The sequence below is a fragment of the Haliotis rufescens genome, unplaced genomic scaffold (assembly GCF_023055435.1).
Source record: "Haliotis rufescens isolate VD_foot unplaced genomic scaffold, xgHalRufe1.0.p SCAF_16, whole genome shotgun sequence".
NCBI lineage: Eukaryota > Metazoa > Mollusca > Gastropoda > Lepetellida > Haliotidae > Haliotis > Haliotis rufescens.
In genome coordinates, this window is record NW_025963846.1 from 10,839,662 (window position 1) to 10,863,960 (window position 24,299).

Here is a 24,299-nt window from a genome sequence, read left to right on the forward strand (position 1 = left end):
CTTTTTTTATTTCATTTTCCAGTCTTAGAATATGATCTAGACACGAGTGTCCCTTCCTGAAGCCACTTTGGTCAGGTTTTATGTGGTTGCCAGTTTCAAGATGATGCATGAGCCTTTTTGTAACCATGGCTTCCATGGCTTTGCACATGTTTGAGGTGAGTGAGATCGGTCGATAAGAGTTTGGTAGGGCTTCGTCTTTCCCTTGCTTTAGCAGTGGGATAACCGCAGCATGTTTCCATGCTTTTGGGACTTCTCCTTTTGACCATATCGTGTTATACAACTCAGTGAGTAAGCCTTTGGTTTGATCAGGTAGGTTTTTCAATATCTCGTTGCTGGTTGTGTCAAGACCAGGTGCTGTGCCTTTTCTATGTTGTATCGCATCATCAAACTCTGTCACAGTAAATGGTATATTGTATACCAGATGCTTGCTTTGCGGCCGTTTTGAGATCTTAGGCATAAGCATTTTTGCCTGTTTGAATTCTTCGCTGCAATTTGTGTTGCTGCTGACAGATGAGAAGTGCTCAGCTAGAATGTTGGCCTTTTCGTTGACTGTAAGGGCGTTGGCTAACTTGGGAATTTTTGTGGGAAACGCATATTCCATACACCACATAGATATACTTCCCAATACACACTGTCGAAATCCCCGCGGCTCCCAATATGGCCTGCATGAACTGTAATCGGCCAACCTCGTCTCTTTCCGTAACTGCTTCAGAAATGACCGCTCGTCATTCGTGACCAACTCGTGTTATTCCGGGACAAGCAAGTCTACCCATAATTCCCTGTATGACCGAGAGCGCCATTTTGGAACACAAATGTAAACAAACGCTTAACCTCGTGTAATCGATGTACACCGTGATGCTTGATTGCGATATGCTTACCTCGTGTATGATTATACACGGATGTGAAATCTCCGCGGAAACGCGGAAAATCGCGTTTTTTAAAATAGTAGTCCTCGGAAAAAATCATCTTCCGTGGAAAAAAATATTAAAAATTAAAAAAAAAACACTCCGAAAAATTGGCGGGGATTGTCCTGTTTTCGATCGGAGCTTTCACAGCATAGGTTTTCGGACATCATACGTTTTCCGTCACGAATACTTGCACTATAACGTGGGGCATGGCGTCACGCAGAAATTGTAAATACTCAGAGTCAGCTGATGGCTTGTTTTTAAGATAAAGTTGTCTTTTAGCCTGTAAGTGAATGAGATGTTTTACAGTTGTTCATGTGATAAGCGAGAAATTTATGAATGTTTCTTCAGCGTCCAAAACCCCATGTCATGGGGATATATATTGTATTTATGTCTTATGTTTGCAATGGAGTTTTGTTTTTTTTCATCAAAAGGTAAGTACAAGGTAAGTTTTTTTCAATATGCTTCAACATGGGGAAAGGGTCAGATATTGCACACTTGTGACAGTTGTCCTTGTGTCTGGGGGATGGGGGTTGAAGTTTATGGCAGTATTGCTCCCAGACCTGGCGGGTAGCCAGGTGCGCGAAAGCTATGCCCGATTTTTTTAAAGTACTGATTTAACTTCGAAATTTTACTGCATCTGCCATCTTGTTTATTTTACTTATTGACTTTTGCATTGACTTATTACATTTCTTGGTGTGAATGTTGTCCAAACTGCATGGAATTGCTTAAAATGCAATCAAATGTTTTAAAAATTTCTGGGGGGGCATACCCCCAGACCCCCCTAGACTTTTCCTCTTTTTTCGGCAAAACCTGCTCACATCCCTGTGTATCAATACATTGTTCTCAATCACCTCTAACACGGAAATCCCGGTCGAAATCCACCTGAGCCATCCACAACGAGGACGTGAAGTATTTCGAAAACTCGATTGGCAGCCGAAGGAAGGAAGAGCAGCTTGCAGATGCCATGTACGTAGCAGGGCTTCGAGACATAATGTTCCATGATTTCTATACAGAGATCTTATGGAATGGATTGATTTAAATACTTTCCTGATCTCCATGTTACTACTGTAAACGTCAAGGGCCTTTTAGTTTTGTTGTTTTCGGAAACCCTTTGTTATTATTATGATCAAGTGTTTGTTGTGACATGGTATTTCTATTTGGGCTTGCATAAGAGCTACAGGTGCAGGACTTTTAAGGGTCGTGTCCTTATTCTCAACATAACGCTGGGATTTGATGATGAGGGTTAGTTACCAAGGGTATAAATCTGGCAAAGTGCATGTCAAACAAAATGTGGCATTCAATTCCAATCATGTGTTGCCACCTGAACCGCCTGAAAGTGAGATATGGATCACAATGAATAATGACAGCTTATCAATCTTTAACAAATTCACACTGAAACATTGAAAGGATAAAGACAAGTTAGTTGTTTTCTGTTTCAGCATGTTCAGGGTTTGTGGGGAGGTTCACAGACATCCTCAGGGAGGATACCAAGTATTGAGTGAGTATTTTTGTTTGTGATAAATACAAACTACATGTATTCATCATGGTATATTTCAATGCAATGTGAAACATCACACTCACAATAGTCCAGCTCTGTGATGGCAGCCTGTAAATAATTGAACATGGACCAGGCAATCTAGTGATTGTTATTATCAGCAAAGATCCATGCCCTCAGAGTATGATGACAACCTAGTCTGACCACCCAATTCATTAGTTGATTAGTGTTTGCAACGGTAGGAACTAACACTTTCAGTCCACTAGTCCTAAAATGATAGCATATAAGCAAAACCTTTCAAATGTCAAAATGACTAGTGCCAATTTCTAACCCTCGTGTTTGGATGTTGTGTTTGTGTGTGTATGTATGAGTGTATTTAGGTTGGTTTGTTGTTTAACGCAGCACTCAGCTATATGACGGCGGTCTGTAAATAATCGAGTCTGGACCAGACAACCCAGTGATTGATATCATGAGCATCGAGCCTTGGAATTGAGATCAATGACATGCATCAACCAAGTCAGCGAGTCTGACCACCCGATCCCGTTAGTCGCCTTTTACGACAAGCATAATGGCCTTTTACGGCAAGCATGGGTTGCTGAAGACCTATTCTACCCCAGAATCTTCACGGGTCGAGTGTATTTAACTTGAATCATGAATCTTATGCTTGTTTCTCCGTGCTTTTACAATGTAACCCAAATTTTCTCGGGAATAATAAAGTATTCTCTTATTTATATCATTTCTGAACAAAGTGTCATATCAAGGTTAGATCTCTGTCAAAACAGTGCCATGGAAAAGCCAAACAAATAGCCTAGAAATAAAAGTAAATACTGCATTGCATTAATCTGCATTTCAAGAAAATTTGGCAATAATTCATGGAATGATATTCACCTCGAACAAGTTATTTCCTATGTAATGTATGTGTTGAATGACCCTGACTTTGTTGTCAAAATATTGTTTTGACATTTGTTAAATATGGTGATAAATGTCATCTCTGAATGTTTGACATGAATTATTATGATTAGGGTAGTTCTAAGTCGGAATCACAACCAGGGTCTTTTCATTTGAATCAAATGTACAACATGTACAGTTTGGACATTTTTCTGTGATGTGAATGCTACTTATGTTTGTAGAATGTCCGGATGAATAAAAGAGACAGTCATCTGTGCAGCATCAATGCAAAGAAAGACCATAGAAGAGCAACAGTGAGTGGTAAATATTTTGAAATTATTCTGTTTGGTTCATATGGTTATTTTGCAAATATGTCTTCAGTTTGTTCCTTATCGCTGTGGGCACGGATGTCCTATTATCTAAGGCACTACAATTTTCTGTGCAGAGTTGCATCTCTTGGGCTTAGCAGAAACCTATAGTCATGGGTTCAAATCCTGGTTCTCCCCGATTATGTTGCTAGGTTTGTCAGCATTATACACATGCTCGTGGGATTCCTCAAAGACCTGCATCATTTAGGGCTTTCTTCCCACATCAAGCTAACATGCGGTGATATATCTGGAATACTGTTCAAAGCAGTGTTAAAGCCAACTCATTTATTTAACACTGCATCCAGCAATAGTTTGGCTATATGACAAGGATTGTAAATATATATTTTTCCATGTTGATGAGTTGAAACAATCACTAAATGACATCTCTTAAAAAGATTCCCAGCATTCCAAGCCTAATTAATAGATAAGGTAGTGATTGAGTAGGCTCATTGATCGCATGTAATCATACCACAGTGATGTGGGATATTGTCCATAATAGTTATCATCGGTTTGTCTGGACCGAGTTCATAACATTAGTCACTGGTTTGTCTGGTTGAGATTTGAGATGTGATTATCTTAATTGTTTAGCATATAACAAGACTCACATATGACAACTTAAGTGAATTTGCTGCCTTCTATCTGTAAGTGCATGTGGCAACAATTCTTTTTGATTGCTAAAATCTTTTTACATAATGCTGCAGAAACTGAAGTCCTTCTTGAGATCCCTGGATGAGTACTCCAAGTTGACAGTCTGGAAGGACGAGACAAGGGAGTCCTAAACAGAGGCTGCACCCCTTCAGATATCAGAGGTGATTTGCAGACATCGATGACGAGGGTCCTGTTATTTCAATGGAGGCCGACCGAGAAGTTGTATGCCAAATGGTACTTGGACACACAAAGGCTGGTCTGGCTAATGTGAGAAGACCAACCAATGCCAAGCTGGAGTGGAATTCTTCCAGGACATTCAGGAAATTCTTGTCTTGAGCCATATGGTAAACACTTGAAAGGAATGATAAATGGGACTTATTGTCTTTAAATGTGGACCCAAACACCAAATGGAAAGTTCACAATTCTACTAACACAATGCAGCAGAGATAGAGTCTAACTGGTATCCCCTCATCCTGGTTCCTGTTCATCCATGGCAATATAGAAAGAAAAGGAGGATTGAGGGAAAGTAAGTTCTCTGAACTGGTGAACATAATCCGTAGGTACTGTCAAGCGAACAGTTATCACACTCTGTTATGAGTATTGAAGAATAGGATGAAATTGCATACTGCATCAGGAACCATCATGTGAACACTGTTCAATGTGCGATATACTATAGGCATATGAATAAAAGAAATTGATAATTTGATTGTTGCTTATGTTTCATTTGCCAGCTGTGTAAATGGGGATGTTTCATGATTTTGCCTCAGTTATATAGCCACACTTATCTTATGAAACCATGCATTGCTTGGGCATCTCAAGATAAATAACACATGTTTCCTTTGCTCTGAAAACGTCTGATGACACATTGATCTGTTATGTCAAAGGTCAAAGTCACAACCAGACAAAAAGTTTGTTTGTGGTCTAACTCTTCCTCTGGACAGGGGTCGAAGTTGGAAAAAGGTCGTATGTGATCTATATATACTACATTTTCCCCTAAATTGCCTTTTCTGCAGAAGTCTTAGTAACTCTTATACATATACTGGTTACATTACTTCCATATTTTGGTCAATGATATGTTGAATTCTACCAAAGGACTGCATATTTGGTTTATGTGCTGGATAGCTCTTTGAAATGTTTTTGAAATATTTATCACTGATATTGAAGGTCAAATTCACACTCAAAAGTGATAACTCTTGAAGGGTTGAAGTGTAAGATCAAGGCAATAGTGAAGGGGTCATTCATAAAGTATTTCTGCAATTATAACTAAAATGCCTATTTCTGGAGATATTTGTGAAGTATTAAGCACATAGTTGTTATATTATTTGAATACACATATATGTGCAGTGGTTACAACTCCAGTGTCAAATTAACTCTCAATCCCTTTTAATAAAAGAATTCACAGTAACTGAGGAAGAGCTTACTGTAGTACCATAAAACTAGGGTGACGCAAATTTCAATGAAGTTAGTATTTTGGATATAACAAGTACATGTACCGTTACAAATAGTCTTATTATCATCTCACTAGGACCAAAGGCCCAAGTGAGCACATTGTCAATGACTTTTTCTTTTTCTCAGTACAAACTGGAAGTCTGGACATGAAATTTAAGGATATCATTATACGAGAACTGATGTTTGTTCATTAAATACCATTAACATCTGAAAAGGACAATATATGAAATTGAACAATTGTCTTCTCCAAAAATGTTTTAGGAGATATTTACCATTAAAGTAACCCAGAATATTACAACAGCTACCTGTAATGCACAGGCTAACATTTTTTACCAGAAGCAAGTCATGAAGAAAATTTGCAACCGGAAACCTTCCAGATGCCTTCAGCAACCTTCAAATTGCTTGGTATTTTCAAGTTAATTTTTTTATGTGTTTCACACTTAAAGGGGAAGTGTACACGCAAAAATCACTTTCTTTCTTTTTCTAAACAAAACGCAATTTTAGAATTAATTAGTATCTGTGTTTGAAAATATACACTAATTTCTTTTCACAGTGAAAGTAGGAAGCTCACAATAGTGTTAAAATGATATGCCGTTATGAGGCCTTCGTTTTACGAGCGAAATAGGCCTGAGTTATCCCCCTTAGATTATGACGTAATTGGTGCCAATTCAACTGGGTCCCTGTCTATTCTCAACGCAAAAGATATCAAGGACCAGTTTGCGGTAAAACAACATGGTCTACGACACACTCCGGCGCAGTAGTGACTCAGCATAACACAATTCTGGCTGGCATCTGAGACGCTAGAATCACAAAACTGTACCTACACCACGTGAAGCGGCTCTAACAAAGCATGATGACGTCATAATGTTTATCAATTGGCACCAATGACGTCATATTGCAAGGGGCATAAGCCATGGTGTTTTTGTTATGGAAATAGAACACTTGGAAAATGTGAAAAATATAAATCGTTTTAATGCAAAAAAGATGTTAATTAAATATGATGTTTTTATATTTTTGTCTATGACACTTCTATGTTAACACTTTTAATGTGGAAAAAGTACAAGAAAAAAAGGTTTATTTCCGTGTGAACTTCCCCTTTAAGTGAAAGAAATGCACCCCCCAAATTTTGACATTTTTTTGGGAAGGTTTCCGGAAGGTATCCGGGCCGGATCCAAAATGGGTAGGTATCCGGAAGGTTTCCGGAAGGTTTCCAGAAGACGGAAACCTACACTTTTTTTGCTGTGATAGTGCTAGCCCACTGAGATACTATGCCGCAGTTTAACATGAATACCCCACTCAGACACAGTATACTGACTCCGAGCCGACCAGTCCTTGCTTCAGCCCCTTAATGCTGAGCGCCAGACAGGGTAACAACAAGTACCATCTTTTAACGTCTTTTGGTATGACGCGGTTGGGGATCGAACCCCGGACCTTCCGCTCTCCGGGCGGACGCTCTCCCACTAGACCACGGAGGCGGTCACGTGCCATTGGAAATATTGTGTTCTTACGCATTTCATGTACAACGATCTTTCACACAATGTTCTCAGTGACAATATATAGCCGGATCACATATTGGTGTATATTCGAACCCACTTTTCGTCGCTACGTTATGACTTAAACACACAACATTTCACATTTCATGCCTGGACTACAGCTATTGTCCGGGGTAAATTAGATCAGATCGTCAGACTCGTCAGGGTTGGTTGATTGCATGTTAGCTTACTCCTCTGACGTGGGACATCGATCATAAGGAAAATCACTCACTTGTCTGGCAAACCACATATAGGTTGAACATTGATTATTGTGGCGTAATACATCACACATTCAAACCAAAACTAAGAGTGGGCCATCGTTAGGAAAGGTCCCCCATCTTTTGCCTGCCGAAATATAGATCGGGTCGTCAGGCAAATCAGATGACTTTAATAGCACGGTTAATCTTTAACCAATTAACTTAAATACTAGTTCATGATCATGGCATATTGTACTTTATTTTCCAGATACAACTCAGTGATGCAAGCATACGTGGATCAAACAATTCCTGATAGAATCTGCTTCTGGGGAGAGACTGAGCCTGACATGCCTGCCTTCATTTTCTGGAGCAAATATGGCAGATATGTCTTGTCACGGGGAGATGTCCTGGATCTGTCCAGTAGGTTTGCGTTCAGACTGACTGAACATGGTGTTCAACCTGGAGATGTGGTGTGTATTGCTCTTCCCAACTGCCCAGAGAGAGTCGTAGTAGACTTCGGTGTACATTTAGCGGGAGGTGTGTCTATGAACGGCCAAATTCTGCGTTCGGATGGTCAAGATATAATCGAATCAATGCGAAAAGCTAAATGCAAAACTCTTGTCATTGATCCAAATCAGGAAAATGGGGCTTGGGGCATTTGCAGCAGGATTTTCAAAGTCGTGTCTGATGGAAAGTACAGCTCTGATATCAAATGTGCCAATGTGCCAAGTCTGAAGAATGTGGCATACTGCAAAACAAAGAAACCAGAATGTGAATTTCTCAGATCACTGCCTTCATGTAATAGGTATGTGAACAACAAGATGAATCCGTCAGACGTTGCTCAAATATTCACGACATCAGGAAGTTCGGGTTACACAAAGCTGGTCCAACATTCACACAAGGCCATTCTGACGATGGGAAAGATGCTACTGGAAATGGCTGGAGCAAAAGGCAGATATGAGAAGTCGATTTACACTAGTGCTCCACTTGGTTGGGTTGGGGGATACCCAATATATTTTCTGTATGCAGGTTTGCAACGGGTTCTGATAGATGATTCTGTTGGAGTCATCACGGATAATCACCAGTTTACATGGAACGTGATCTGTCAGGAAGATATCAAATTAGCACATCTCTCTTCTTTCCAGATTGTCAGTATTTTCAAACAGAGAGACATGTGGGAATCTAAGAGTCATAAACTGCATACAATTCTGACTGGTGGGCAACCATTGAAGAAAGGATGTCTTGAACCCATAGGGCAACTTACTGATGCTGTCTGTAACATCTATGGCTCTACAGAAATGGGTCTGATCAATGGATTTATTTTTAATGACGAGAACGTGTCTGATTTCAAGGAAAATATAGCAGGATTTGCAGCTGCAGGCGTGGATGTGAAAATTGTTGATTCAAATATGGCTGAAGTTAAAACGGAAGCTCATGGAGAGATCATCGTACGTTCAGAAAATACAACCAAAGGATATTATGGAGACACACATTCATCCTTCCTACCAGATGGTTGGTTTCGAACAGGGGATGTTGGTTATGAAGACGCCAGAGGATGCTTATTTGTAGAAGGCAGAAGTTCCGACGCCATCATGCACGGCCCATACATTCTCTACCCAACATGGCTTGAGGAAAAGCTTGCTAAATGTCCTGGGATTAAACAGACCTTCATTGTTCCTATTCCTGACAAGGTTCTACACCACGAGATATGTGCTTGTGTCCAGCTGGAACAAGGAGCCCAGCTTACTAAGGATGACATCATAAACTTTGTGAAGGGGGAAGTTGGTCTTGGCATTTCGTCGGCAATGAATGTTGTCCCAAAGCATGTTGAATTCTTTGACACATTCCCTGTGCTTAATTCATTTAAAGTTAACCGAAAACAGCTGGCCAAGTTTGCCACAGAAAGACTTCAACTGTAGCTGTTGTATCAGATCGTGAACACATGTCCACAAAAATCTTTTTTTTTTGAATGGTTACTCCCTGAGCTTAGTTGGCAATACTCCCCGGGTTACTAAAATGATGGTTCGTTGAAACCATACTGCAGTATCTTCCAATGTAGACATCAGCACACATACCCCAGAATATCCTACGAACCCCATGCAATGACTTTGCAATGAGTGTCGTGGAACGTAGGTATACTTTTGTGGTTTTTTTCTGGATGTTTGCTTCCTTTTCCTTTTCTGCCAATGCCATTTGAAAATCAAGAAGTGAAGTATACGTTACAGGACCCGGAGAGGGAACAAGACTTTCTCGGAAACCGCTGTGGATATAAAGATAACTTTTGCTCACATAATTTAGAACAATTGTGGTGGTCAAACTTGGAAAGAAGACTCGAAAATGAACATTTCACTTGGTTTGTAGTTGCCTTTTATATTCATATTTTATTCCATTTCCAAGCCAGGAACTGTTTAACATTTCTTCGTGAAACATTGTATGCACATCAAACCAGTGCAGTTTTCCTATTCCAGAATCTGTTTTCTTTTATTTGTTACTTTATATCCAGATTACACCCAGATGTATACCAGTGTAACTAATACTTTTGCAATTGTTACAATTATTGATGGAAATTGTCGATTATTAAAAAGATGGAATGATTAACTCAAAACATTTTGTCTTCATACTTCTTTATAATCATATACATGTGGTAGCTTCTTTCCTTGCAGTTCATTGATATATATATATATATATATATATACACACACAATATATACGAGGTTATATAAAATGGTGACATCGAGACAATGATCAATATTTATTGGTGAAACAATGTGTACACATCAAATCAGTGTTTATTTTCCTATTACATACTCTTTTGTTTGTTATTTGTTGAAATTGTTAAAATCATTGAAGCAAATAGTTAATCATTAAAAGTATTGAATGATTTACAAATATTGGTTTCATTCTTCTCTATAGGGGCGGTCGGGTAGCCTACTGGTTAAAGTGTTGGCTCGTCACGCCGAAGACCCGTATTCGATTCCCGACATGGGTACAATGTGTGAAGCCCATTTCTGGTGTCCCCCGCCATGATATTGCTGGAATATTGCTAAAAGCAGCGTAAAACCATACTCACTCACTCACTCTTCTCTATAATCGGATACATATACATGTGGTATTTTCCTTCAACTTCGTTTGTACATTATATTTTAAGAATATTTATTGTGTATATGAATGATTAAACTCGGGTTTAATGGAATAATGATTCCTTCACAATTTCCCTGCATTGAAACAATAAACATTGGAATGAAATAGGTAAACCTTAAGGTGTATTTCTATTAACAAGGCATCGATAGGAGAATTCAAAATAAATAACTTTACTATTTCAAAGTGTTTGCTTTTTATATGATCTATGTACTCATACATCTATTTATCTCATCATTAGTGTGAACTGTCGATATGTATACCATGAAAGGTTCTTGTACAATATTCGTGTGGCAGTTAATCTATCCTAATTTATCTAATCTGTAAATATCCATATGCACGTCAACCTTATGGCGTACTTTCAAGAAGTGATCAATTCATTGTAAAGTCATTTAAGTCATCCCTCTCATCATATCTTGTGTTTTTTTCTCTCTTCGTGGATAGATCTAAATACGAAACATGAGGCGGTCTCACTGGTATCATGTATTTCTAGTTCAGCTAGGTAAGTTAGTGAAAGGGAATGGCTATTTCGTGGCTATTTCATGACTATTAACGATATCAGATCATTGATATACCTGAAACTTAAGTTAAACCTCTTCGCCAAATTAACTTGTTTTGACTTTGCCAATTCGAGCACATATTCTGCTGAAATATATGGTTTAGATTGCAGTCCTCTGGTGGTCAATTCGAGATATCATGAAATCTATGTGCATCATGAAGGTATTGTTCTATTCGTCTACCGACATCATTAAAATGTTGGCGGACATTTTTCTTTCGAACCGATCTCCATGCGTTACTTATTCATGTGACACAAACAATAGCAAAATCTGTGCTATCTTGAGTATTGATCCCCTAATCCAAATCCAACTTCACAGCCAAATCAAACTGCCAAATCAAACTTTTAAAGGTATCTCATGTCAAACAAAAACATCATCCATGCATTGAATGTACTCTTTGTGGATTAAATTATGTTGGAGAGGCGCAACAGAAATTATCGTTACGAGAGGCAGCATACATTTGGTATCAATCGAAATGCATCCAATTGTGTCTGACAGCAATGCAGTTCTGAAAATCACTTCAACCTTTGTATGAAAGTAAGGACATTAGAGAAAGTATACCATCCATCTAATATCCTTAAATGCAGTCGACTTCACCATGAGTACATTGTAAATAAATCCCACATTCCCACTTAATCATCTTAATTTTGAAACGTCATCTTCCAGAGGCGAGCCTCTGCATCGAAAACATACATATCGTGTGTGACTTTGAATCACAATCACATTGCACTGCTACAAAACGAAGGGCTTCACGGCAGTACACTTTTATGAGGCTTTGATTTGTAGCTGCAGGAGGATTAAGAATAGAGTAGAAAAAGTGGAATCGTGAATATAGATAGTTATCGTGGATATTTTACTTAGCTGGTGCAGGTGAAAGGTCACAGTATACGTGAATGTGACAAAACCATTTGAAGATGTACAACAGCATGATATGACTGTTGGCACAATAGAAAATGTAACTATATGCTTGAAAACGTACTATTATTCTCGGGCTTTGAGGTTTTAATTTACATTTCACCCTGTGACAAAACTGACGGAAAAATGCCAAATGGAAATGATATGCCCATGTCAATTCCTAAAAAGGAAACATGTCCAAAACAAATCTGTATACCCGACGTACCCCGTTCTATCTCACATGTTGCATCCTTCCGGATAATGGGAAAAATTGTTCACAAAAATAACTAATTATACAGTTGTACATGTATATCCAGTGTTTCAGTTCGTTACCATAAATGTATCGTTTTCTGACTATTTTGTGCATTATCCACTTTACTGAAAGCTGACAATTGTGGTAAATAGAACATTCAGTATAGTGCACATATTATCTTTCTAATAATATCTGACACCGATCCGGGGTAGAATATATAGGTCTTCAGCAACCCATGCTTGCCATAAAGGGCGACTAACAGGATCGGGTAGTCAGGCTCGCTGACTTGGTTGATGACTGTCATCGATCCCAATTGCGTGGATCGATGCTCATGATATCAATCACTGGATTGTCTGGTCCATGCTCGACTGGCTAACCCTTTTTTGTTTGTTTGCGTAATAGAACAAGTAGTATGTAATAGCACTGTAAGTCTGGTAATCTGCGATATTGGTGAAAGGTCACCGTTTGGACAACTAGTTATATATGGTCTTAGAAACGAAGAACATGTTTAAGAAATCATGATGAAAGTGGTCAAAGGTCTTCACATGAATGAGGATTCGTTCATCAGGAGCATATAATAGATCAAAGTGGCATGGCTTCTTGTCCATATTATAATGTCCGTCCGTATTATATCTGTAATCTTTCGACTTCTTCATCGAACCATTAAACTTAAAGCCCCAACATCCGATCAGCCTAATCGGGGCGAATGCGCAGTAAATATTTTACGTATAAGGGAAAATGGGCGGAGCTTATACAAGTGATCTGAGAGGTCCATATGCTACAGCGATATTTCATTGTGGAACCAGCTGAAGCCGAGTATGTATGTTCACACTTCTTTTGTCAACCATGCTTGTCACACAGCACGGACAGTCGCAGTTAGGGAATGGTTTGGCCAACATGTTGCAGAAATTCGTCGATTCGAAAACAGCGTTGCCAAAACGTCTGGACTGAGCTAAATTAACAGAGTGTTTGGAGAGATCGTAGACTTGAACAAACGGATATGAAACGTTGCAGCAGATGAAGGATTGGTGTGGGAACAGGAAAGGGATCCCAGATTGTATTTTAAACCTCGTGCGCAATGTATATCCAAATCCCCCGAACAAAAAGGGACAAGTTCTGACGTAAAATTATACAACACAATACACTTTGACCACAAATGCATTGAATGTGTCACATGTACACATGACCATGATGACCATGTGCTTTGCTATTTATAGCGCAACCGTAAATAAACTCCGTCCACTGTGATTGATGCAGACGCCAAACACGATTTATTGACTTATATCTAGATATTGAGCCATTTATGGAACGTGATACATTGTATATCTTCTCTGAAATCAAAAGACCTCAGAACATATATTTAAATGGATACAAATCTTAAGAACCACAAGGGGTAAAAAGGGACATTTTTGTTTAAGATACGTGAAAATATAAGCGACAACAATCTTTCCATAATATATTCTAAAATCAGAGTCCATTGTACAATTCTGACTACGTTGTGAGCATGTGTCTATGAACCACTATCAAATAGTAGTGACACCAGGTGTTCGCGAAAAGGTGAGCGTATCCTGTTCAACCGGTGGTACATGTCACAAACACATGCAAACTTTGCTTTGCTGAGGCCTTGACGGTTGTAACCCTGATTAAACAACTTTTGAGCAAGATACATACGACCCTCTTTGAAATCTTCATAGAAATAGCATATACTTCGGAACATGTGAAATTAAGAATGGTGAATAATTGAATTTTATAGCTATTTGCTTCAATATGATTTTCTTTCTTTCACCCCCGTAATCACATCAAACGTATGTTATTCCCTGGTAGTCCGCTAATATTTATTAAATTACAATGTTATAAATTTCATCAATGGGTGAGGTGAAAGAGGACTTAACGTAGCGTTAAAGATTATTGCATTATGAAGCAATGTGCATGCACATTTGTGTACGGTCCCACGTGTGTGTGCGTGTGCTGGTGCGTTGCCTAAAGCCTAGCTAATGAATGCAACATTACAATTTACAGGGTCTAGCCTTATCCTGTATCTGCATGGTGTCTAGCCTGTATATCTTTGAGGGTAATTGCACCTATAAACATATTACCCCGACCGCCCATTGTCTATGTTAAACATTTTACTGACTCGTTCGTATTAGTATTTGTAATGGTTCTGACAAAGAGTTCCCATTCTAATCACAAGCTGCTGTCATGTGCTGCACTAAAAGAGACATATTCTCTTTGAGATGTTAATGTAGGACTTCCCGACTTGGAACATCCTTAAATAGGGGGTACTGGTAGGTCAGTCGTCAAAGGCACCGCAATTCGCGGATGTTCCTCAGCTGTGGGCTGGAGACTTCAGACAGGTGGGTAATCTGCTTCTCCAGGTTGAGGTCAGCGACAATGATGAGGGGAATGGTGGCATCATCGACAGAGATAGGCTGATGAGGATATTCTCATTGTCTCCACATTAACTTTCATGTTGTTACTTGTCGTCCAGTTGATGTCTTCACAACAGTTTGATGTTGGGATGATGGTTGCAGTGACACACAGGAGATGGATGGGACGTGGCCTAAAGAGCTTGAAGAGCTTGTGGAGCTGGTTATCATCTGCCAACATGTGAAACAGGAGTTGATGTTTAATCCTGATGTTACCGAGAGGCCTGGTGAACAAAGGAAATAGTGTTGCAACATGAAGGCGACTTCTATTTCAAAAACATTTCAAGATTCTTTTTTCTCTGGGGTTGAAGTTTTACATTTACCAGACATCATTAAAATGTGTTCAATAAAGTTGCAGGTCATCTTTTATTTAAACCCACCTTCATGGTGTAATTCTGCATGGGACACAAATAATTGCAAGACTTGTCCTATTTGGATCACTGATTTCAAATATAATTTACAACCAAAATATACCAAGATTTGAAAATATGTGGATTGATTTCTGTTGGACTGACACAACAACGTTGACTCACACGAGTTAGTCAGTTGGTTGGATGGTTTGTTGTTTAACGCCACACTCAGCAATATTCCAGCTACATGAAGGCGGTCTGTTAAATAATCGAGTCTGGACCAGACAATCCAGTTATTGATATCATGAGCATCGATCCACGCAATTGGGATCGATGACATGCTTCAACCAAGTCAGCGAGCCTTAACACCTGATCCCGATAGTCACCTTTCACGGCAGCCATGGGTTGCTGAAGACCTAGTCTACCCCGGATCTTCACGGGCCGAGTTAGTCAGCATACATCGGGCATCAACAGAAATGTATTCTACTGTGTCTACAAACATATCTCCAGCATTTACATGAAAGTTAGGATAATACAAACACACACAATCCATCTGATTGCCTCAACCGCAAACCACTTGACTTTGAGTACATTGTAACTACATCACACGCACACTTACTCAGCTTAAAATTGAAACATATACTGAACCGCAAGAGAACGTCACCCCAAGTAACATTGCATGACAAGTTGTCATTTAAATATCTGGGTAAGTTTTGTCAAAGTTTCTAAAATTTAATATTACCTTGTCCGGAAAAATAAAATTTGATGATAAAAACAAAGCAGATGACAATAAAACCGATCGCCCAACGCATCACGGCAACGGCCATGGTAACCCGATGCACGTGAGTTCCGTGCAAATTGAAATAAACATGCGTTCCCCCATTTTATGCCCTTTAAAAATCCGCCAGATCGGATAACATTCATTCGTTATTGAATTGCTACCACATGCCAAGATTGACAAGAAATCAGTGACACCAAGCCCTTAGACGATTGCAAGCTGGACAAACCGACCGGCAAGTAGCCAATGCATTTCAAGTTCTTAAGGACCATATACAGGCTCCAGCAACGGTACCAGACCACCAACACTACAGATGACCGACCACGAAGTGGAAGACCAAGGGTCACCACTCGACGTCAGGATCGTCAGATTGTTCAACCGCATCTTCAAGATCGCTTTGTTACTGCTGTGGAAACTGCTCGACAGACCATAGGGAACCCATCAGCGACAAATTAGTGCAGAAACCGTGCGTCGACGATTGACGAGCAGACGCCTCCACTGTCACAGGCCACACCGAAGACCTATTCTTACACCACGTCATCGCCGGGACCGTCTTCAATGGGCAACAAAGCACCAGCATTGGCGCCACCAGCAGTAGAGAAGACTCCTCTTCTCAGACGAGAGCCGTTACTGTATCTCAACAGCAGATGGTAGAGAAAGAGTCTGGTAACGCCGTGGGGAACGTCATTCGGATACTTGTGTTGTTTAGAGAGCATCATGGTGGTCCGAGCATCATGGTGTAGGTTGGAATTGGTCTTGCACAGAGGGTCGGCCCTGTGGTCTTCCAGAACATCGGTCTAAGGAGAGGCAATGGTGTCACAGCGGCTCGGTACATTGACCAAGTCTTGAGACCACACGCCATACCTCATAAGGCACGTCGCCGCAACCACGTGTTTCAGCATGATAACGCTCGTGCACACACTGCGTGAGCAACAAGAGTCTTCCTCCAGCAGAACGGCATCAGAACCATGCAGTGGCCTGCACTCAGTCCTGATTTAAATCATCAATCCACATGGCGGACACACGAGATACTGACTTGTGATGCCCTTTTCTCAGAGACTAGTGTTGTGTTTCACATTTGACACTTTAATTCCAACCTTGATGATCAAATTTACCAACTTTCATCTTTTTAATATGTCTCAAATTGTTTGGACAAATAAGGTTTCTCATATATCTATCTATGGTGACGTTTCTTTTGCGGTTCAGTATATTTTCCAGAGTCGTGCTGCTGCATGGAAAACATACATTTCGTGTGTGACATGTGATCACAAACTCATCACCATAGCCTTAACCGCAACCCACGTGATTTTGAGTACATTGTAATTTTACACACTCACACTTACTCAGCTTAAATTTGAAACATATTTTCCAGAGTCGTGCTGCTGCATGGAAAACATACATTTCGTGTGCTACATGTAATCACACACACGTCACCAGACAAAAGAAAGACATCACCAAGGGCACCTTTATAAGGCTTCGGTCTGTTGCTGAATGAGGAATAAGACAGGGAGCAGCAGCATCGTAAGTACAGTAATCGTGGATATTTTACTTAGTTGGTGTAGGTGAAAGGTCGAATCCCGGGTATAAGTGAATGGTTGGTTGTTCTATCATATACACAGGCACACATTCAGCATTTATATGTTATATAAAGATTTACCATTGATACATATTTTTTTCATTGTAATTAATGACGTGCATATGCAACTGGAAGTAAGTGCAAATTGTTTCCAACCTCATTAACAGTAGCAGAGGACAAGAAAACTTGAAACAAACTTCTGAGTTTTATAAATCGTGCATCAGCAGTTGGCCATGGGATATTCAAAACAAGTGACAGTCAACTTCAGGTTTCAGCACTTTTGAAGGCAACTCGGTGTTATTAGGAGACACAGTGTTTCCCTGTACCAAAGATCTACGGTCGGCCCGAGTAACAACACACATGCATGATATGTGTGTTTGTTTGTTTGTTGTTCAACGCCGCACTCAGCAATATTCCAGCTATATATGACCAGGGTCTTTTACATAATCGATCCACGCAATTAGGATACGATGACATGCATCAACCAAGTCAGCGAGCCTGACCACCTGATCCTGTTAGTCGCCTCTTTCCACGAGCATAGACGCCTCAACCTCGTCATGTTTCTGACGTCATGTTATATAAGGGATGAGTATTTTAATACCACAAACCTTCATATAATCAAGGTCGCCACGAGAACCAGTTTGCGTTCTGCCCGTCTATGTTCTCGACGTCAAGATACTCGTCCACCACTGACTCCACGTCAAGAGCAAGCTTGTTTGGAATCTATGCCAGTGATCGTCAGTTCGGTTCTCAGCTGTAAACACAAATTCAATCTCTCTTTAGTGGTTTTAGGCGTAACTACAGACGGCACCTTGAACTTGCAAATTGGTTGATGCATGTCATCGCATCCCATTTGCGTACATCGATGCTCATAATGTCAATCACTGGATTGTCTGTTTCAGACTCGATTATTTTCAGACCGCCATCAAACAACAAATAAACTTTTAAATGCGTATACAGCCGGGCATAATTGACTCGGTTAGATTTTAATCTGTTTTAAAAATATACTTCAAGGACACAATTAAACGTTGGTTTGGCGAATAACGCCGTACAATGATGAGGAAATGAGATAATAGCCCCAATGTTTGCAATATCCATGACGTTATGACTCAAACTCACAGCATACACAATTTCACGTCAGAGTGGGCCATCGTTAGGAAAGGTCCCCCATCTTTTGCCTGCCGAAATATAGATCGGGTCGTCAGGCAAATCAGATGACTTTAATAGCACGGTTAATCTTTAACCAATTAACTTAAATAATAGTTTATAATCATGACGTATTGTACATTATTTTCCAGATACAAGTCACCAATGGAGGCATACGGGGATCAAACAATTCCTGATAGAATCTGCTTCTGGGGAGAGACTGAGCCTGACACGCCTGCCTTCATTTTCTGGAGCAAATATGGCAGATTTGTCTTGTCTTTCCACGAGCATAGACGCCTCAACCTCGTCATGTTTCTGACGTCATGTTATATAAGGGATGAGTATTTTAATACCACAAACCTTCATATAATCAAGGTCGCCACGAGAACCAGTTTGCGTTCTGCCCGTCTATGTTCTCGACGTCAAGATACTCGTCCACCACTGACTCCACGTCAAGAGCAAGCTTGTTTGGAATCTATGCCAGTGATCGTCAGTTCGGTTCTCAGCTGTAAACACAAATTCAATCTCTCTTTAGTGGTTTTAGGCGTAACTACAGACGGCACCTTGAACTTGCAAATTGGTTGATGCATGTCATCGCATCCCATTTGCGTACATCGATGCTCATAATGTCAATCACTTCGATTATTTTCAGACCGCCATGAAACAACAAATAAACTTTTAAATGCGTATACAGCGGCGCATAATTGACTCGCAATTTATAACCTTATACCCACATCCAACCCAATGCCGCTACATTACTGAGGGGGGGGGGGGGGGGGGGGGGGGTCAGAGTCAGAGTGGGCCCTCGTTAGGAAAGGTCCCCCATCTTTTGCCTGCCGAAAACAGAACGGGTCGTCAGGCAAATCAGATGACTTTAATAGCACAGTTACTCTTTAACCAATTAACTTAAAATATAGTTATAATCATGACGTATTGTAGAGGCATACGGGGATCAAACAATTCCTGATAGAATCTGCTTCTGGGGAGAGACTGAGCCTGACACGCCTGCCTTCATTTTCTGGAGCAAATATGGCAGATATGTCTTGTCACGGGGAGATGTCCTGGATCTGTCCAGTAGGTTTGCGTTCAGACTGACTGAACTTGGTGTTCAACCTGGAGATGTGGTGTGTGTTGCTCTTCCCAACTGCCCAGAGAGAGTCGTAGTAGACTTCGGTGTACATTTAGCGGGAGCTGTGTCTATGAACGGCCAAATACTGCGTTCGGATGGTCAAGATATAATCGAATCAATGGGAAAGGCGAAATGCAAAACTCTTGTCATTGATCCAAATCAGGAAAATGGGGCTTGGGGCATTTGCAGCAGATTTTTCAAAGTCGTATCTGATGGAAAGTATAGCTCTGATATCAAATGCGCCAATGTATCAAGTCTGAAGAATGTGGCATACTGCAAAACAAAGAAACCAGAATGTGAATTTCTCAGATCACTGCCTTCATGTAATAGGTATGTGAACAACAAGATGAATCCGTCAGATGTTGCTCAAATATTCACGACATCAGGAAGTTCCGGATACACAAAGCTTGTCCAACATTCACACAAGGCCATTCTGACGATGGGAAAGATGCTACTGGAAATGGCTGGAGCACTTGTCAAATATGAGAAGTCCATTTACAACAGTGCTCCACTTGGTTGGGTTGGGGGATACCCAATATATTTTCTGTATGCTGGTTTTCAACGGGTTCTGATAGATGATTCTGTTGGAGTCATCACGGATAATCACCAGTTTACATGGAACGTGATCTGTCAGGAAGATATCAAATTAGCATGTCTCTCTTCTTTCCAGATTGTCAGTATTTTCAAACAGAGAGACATATGGGAATCTAAGAGTCATAAACTGCATACAATTCTGACTGGTGGGCAACCATTGAAGAAAGGATGTCTTGAACCCATAGGGCAACTTACTGATGCTGTCTGTAACGTCTATGGCTCTACAGAAATGGGTCTGAACAATGGATTTATTTTTAATGACGAGAACGTGTCTGATTTCAAGGAAAATATAGCAGGATTTGCAGCTGCAGGCGTGCTAGTAAAAATAGTTGACTCAAATATGGCTGAAGTTAAAACCGAAGCTCATGGTGAAATCCTCGTTCGTTCAGCGACTATAACGAAAGGATATTATGGAGACACACATTCATCCTTCCAACCAGATGGTTGGTTTCGAACAGGGGATGTGGGTTATAAAGACACCAGAGGATGCTTATTTGTAGTGGGCAGAAGTTCTGACGCCATCATGCACGGCCCATACATCCTCTACCCAACATGGCTTGAGGAGAAGCTTGCTTAATGTCCTGGGATTAAACAGAACTTCATTGTTCCTATTCCTGACAAGGTTCTACACCACGAGATATGTGCTTGTGTCCAGCTGGAACAAGGAGTCAGACTTACACAGGATGACATCATAAACTTTCTGAAAGGGGAAGTTGATCTTGGCATTTCGTCAGCAATGAATGTTGTCCCAAAGCATGTTGAATTCTTTGACACATTCCCTGTGCTTAACTCAATCAAAGTTGACCGAAAACAGCTGGCCAAGTTTGCCACAGAAAGACTGCAACTGTAGCTGTTGTATCAGATCGCAAATCCTGAAGACGTGCCCATAAAAATGTAGTTTTCTTTAAATGGTTACTCCCTGTGCTTTGTTGGCAATGCTCCCAAAGTCTGTTGTGATCACAAAGGATTGGTTGAAACCTCACCACAGCATGTTCCAATCTATGTGTCAACACACATGTATGTTATTCCATCGTTGAACTTTATACTACATGGGACCCGTGACGATCAGGGGTAGAATAGGTCTTCAGCAACGCGTGCTTGCCTTAAAAGACGACTTTGCTGCTCATAAGAGGCGACTAACGGGATCGGGTGGTCAGGCTCGCTGACTTCGTTGATGTATATGATCGTATTCAAATCTATGCTCATGATGTCAATCACTGAATTGTCTTGTCCAAGCTTATTGTTTACAGACCACTGTCATATAGCTGAAATATTGCTGTGTGCGGCGTTCAACAACAGAGGAAAAGGTAATAATAATTCTATGCTTGTTGTTCACGTCGTCATAAGAGCATCGAGATTGCGTGCCCCTGATTACTGATGCTTTCAGTAATTTTAACTTTTGCGTGTTTTATTCAGAAGCAATTCTTCTCGGAAACCACTACGGTTACAAGGATAACGTTTTCCAAACATTATGTAAATCAAATTTGAAAACTAGCATCGATAATTGACATTGTAGTTTAGGTATTTGCCTTGTATTTCGTCAATGATCCAGATACCTTGCAATATATCTTCGTGAAACATTCTATACACATCAAGACACATGTTTCTTCTTGTTACGAAATCTGTTATTTTTTGCTTTTTAGCGTTTTCTATGTCCAATATGCTCGGGATTTATTTGATGTGCTTTACCTACAAACCCGTAATTATTTCTCTAAGAAACTTTATCTGGCTAGTAAAGACTGATGCCTATTATTATCACATAAAATGAATATACTTAATATTCTATTCATAAAATGATAGAACAGATAGGACATGAAAGTCATTGTCTTTTTGGTAACATTTAGCCTACTGTCGCGATGACTAAAGGTCATATTGTAACATGTCACTTCTTTACCGTTTCTTAATGTAATATTTGCGGAGGTGTTTGAATTTATTTTACTGGTCTTTCTTGATTTTAAACTGAATTATGTATATTATTTTGTTTGAATACATAGGGAAATGCATAACGTGGTATTGTGTACATTGTAATAGTGGTATATTACGTTTGAAGATCTTATATGTTTTTCTCCTCAAAATGAAATAAATGGCAGAAGGAATACACTCATTTCTCTCCCATAACCCATGATCATAGGTTTCTGACGTACATGTAGGTGAGAGGTGTTGATGTTTGAAATATATACCCAGATGTGATGCTATATTTCTAAGGAGTCCTTACGTTGACATATAAATTAAATATATATTAAACAGGACATTTCAAAATAGGTTAGTTTACCATTTCAAAGTAGTTGTTCAAATGTTTGTTGTTTATATGATCTATGTAATCATGTACCTATGTATATAATCATTTGTGTATACTGTAAATCAAAGTGAATAACCGAAAAATCTTTACCTGCATAAAATAAACAGAAAAGTTAATTTTTTCATGTTTGTTATTTATGTATTTATATGTCTACATGTATTTATGTTTTCATTTATCTAATTTGTAAATAACTTCAATTATTCACAGATTACTGTTATATAGAGCATGCCCTCTGAGATACTGACATTTGCATGATGCATCAACTGGTAGTCAGTGCCAGTTACTGATTCAAGGGATGGAAACACAGTAGCCATGTTGGAGTCAGTGACTGCAATTCTCCACCACATTGTCACTTAAGGCCTAGCTAATGAATGCAACATTACAATTTATAGTGTCTAGCCTTATCCTGAATCTGTATGGTGTCCAGCCCGTATACCTATGGAGGTAATTGCACCTTTAAACATGTTAGCCCGACCGCCGATTGTCTGTTAAACATTTTACTGACTCGTTCGTATTAGTACTTCTAATTGTTCTGACAGAGTTTCCCAGCCATATTCTTATCACAAGGTGCTAACCTGTGCTGCTGTAAAAGAGACTTATCTTCTCTTTAAGATGTTAATATTCCCGACTTGGAACATCCTTAAACAGAGGCCTCTGGTAGGTCAGTCGTCAAAGTCACCGCAATTCGCTGAGCCATGTCTTAGGCGTAACGGAAACCTAGAATAGTGGTTTGAATTCCAGTTTATTCCTGATTATTTTTCATGGTTTGTCAGCACCAGTGCACGTGGGTTTCATAAAAGAAGTAAAGGTTTGAGGGCTGTACAGCAGGGTGTGGATTCGTCCCACTGATGACAAACTTACCTTGTCAGCATGCTGACGGGGTTAACCTCTTTTGTCATGTGGACAAGGCGTCTGATCAGGAGGTCCTTGGTTCGAATCCCATCACGGGACTCAGACATTTTATGGCCGCTACAGCTGCATCAAATATGGCTTTCCTCCCACATCAAGTTGACACGTCGTGATATGACTGAAATACGGTTCAAAGCACCGTTAAACCAAACACGCTCACTCACCTTTACCTCCCGTGTGAGTGGGATATCTAATACCATCACGATCCGGGGTAGGGTTTGTGTTCAGGAACACATGCGCGAGTGAGTTAAAATTTAACGTCGCATCGGCATTATTCCAGTCATATAGTGACAAGACCGAGTTGATATTTTCAACAATTTCATATCACATTCGAATCATTTATGGTTCAGTGAATATGATCATGAAGAATAATTTTTCCTTACTCATCACTAGGTTGACATTTTCAAACAGGAGCGCTGGTACAACCGTGTTGTTTGGAAAGGGTGACTGTGTCAAGAGTCACTGCATTTTCCTGTGCAGAGCTACGACCCAATCGTTGGTCACGAGCTAGAATCCCATGTTCGTCTTGATTGTGACCATCGGTATTTCTGCACCGCATCTTGATTGTGTGTTACAATCAGAGTCATGATCACTTCCTCGTATCCACATTAGTGTGACAGATGTGATATAACAGAGGTGTTGCTGTAAGCAGGGTTTAACACAAGTCACTCTCTTACAGTTATAAATAACTGCGACACACAATATCCCATATTCAGAGGAACTACCAAAGGTCCACTGTATGATTCAGATATTAATATGCATAAC

At 40.0% G+C, this 24,299-nt stretch overlaps 2 protein-coding genes across 4 annotated transcripts; both read left to right on the forward strand.

Moving 5' to 3' along the window:
* The first annotated feature begins 606 nt into the window (after positions 1-606).
* LOC124134813 (3-[(3aS,4S,7aS)-7a-methyl-1,5-dioxo-octahydro-1H-inden-4-yl]propanoyl:CoA ligase-like) lies at positions 607-10,773 on the forward strand. Its single transcript, XM_048396855.1, has 2 exons — positions 607-814; positions 7,754-10,773. Exon 2 carries the CDS (start codon positions 7,767-7,769, stop codon positions 9,402-9,404), a length of 1,638 nt encoding a protein of 545 aa, XP_048252812.1. The 5' UTR covers positions 607-814; positions 7,754-7,766; the 3' UTR covers positions 9,405-10,773.
* A 6,486-nt stretch (positions 10,774-17,259) lies between these two features.
* LOC124134789 (probable CoA ligase CCL5) lies at positions 17,260-22,739 on the forward strand. Of its 3 annotated transcripts, none has more exons than XM_046499853.2 (3): positions 17,260-17,402; positions 18,756-18,869; positions 19,640-22,739. In XM_046499853.2, exons 2-3 carry the CDS (start codon positions 18,769-18,771, stop codon positions 20,901-20,903), a joined length of 1,365 nt encoding a protein of 454 aa, XP_046355809.2. In that variant the 5' UTR covers positions 17,260-17,402; positions 18,756-18,768; the 3' UTR covers positions 20,904-22,739. The 3 variants fall into 3 exon arrangements, with proteins under 3 accessions (XP_046355809.2, XP_046355803.2, XP_048252813.1); XM_046499847.2 differs by lacking the exon at positions 17,260-17,402 and adding an exon at positions 17,963-18,213; XM_048396856.1 differs by lacking the exon at positions 17,260-17,402 and adding an exon at positions 17,963-18,213 and having other exon boundaries at positions 18,756-18,774; positions 19,545-22,739.
* The last annotated feature ends 1,560 nt before the right edge of the window (positions 22,740-24,299 follow it).

Excerpts from the sequence above, each read along its gene's own strand:
- LOC124134789 (XM_046499847.2), top strand. The coding sequence starts at position 18,116 with ATGTTCTCGACGTCAAGATACTCGTCCACCACTGACTCCACGTCAAGA. Across the intron at positions 18,214-18,755 it reads CGTCAGTTCGGTTCTCAGCT|ATACAAGTCACCAATGGAGG; the intron begins GTAAACACAAAT and ends ATTATTTTCCAG. Across the intron at positions 18,870-19,639 it reads TTCTGGAGCAAATATGGCAG|ATATGTCTTGTCACGGGGAG; the intron begins ATTTGTCTTGTC and ends CAAATATGGCAG.
- LOC124134813 (XM_048396855.1), top strand. The coding sequence starts at position 7,767 with ATGCAAGCATACGTGGATCAAACAATTCCTGATAGAATCTGCTTCTGG.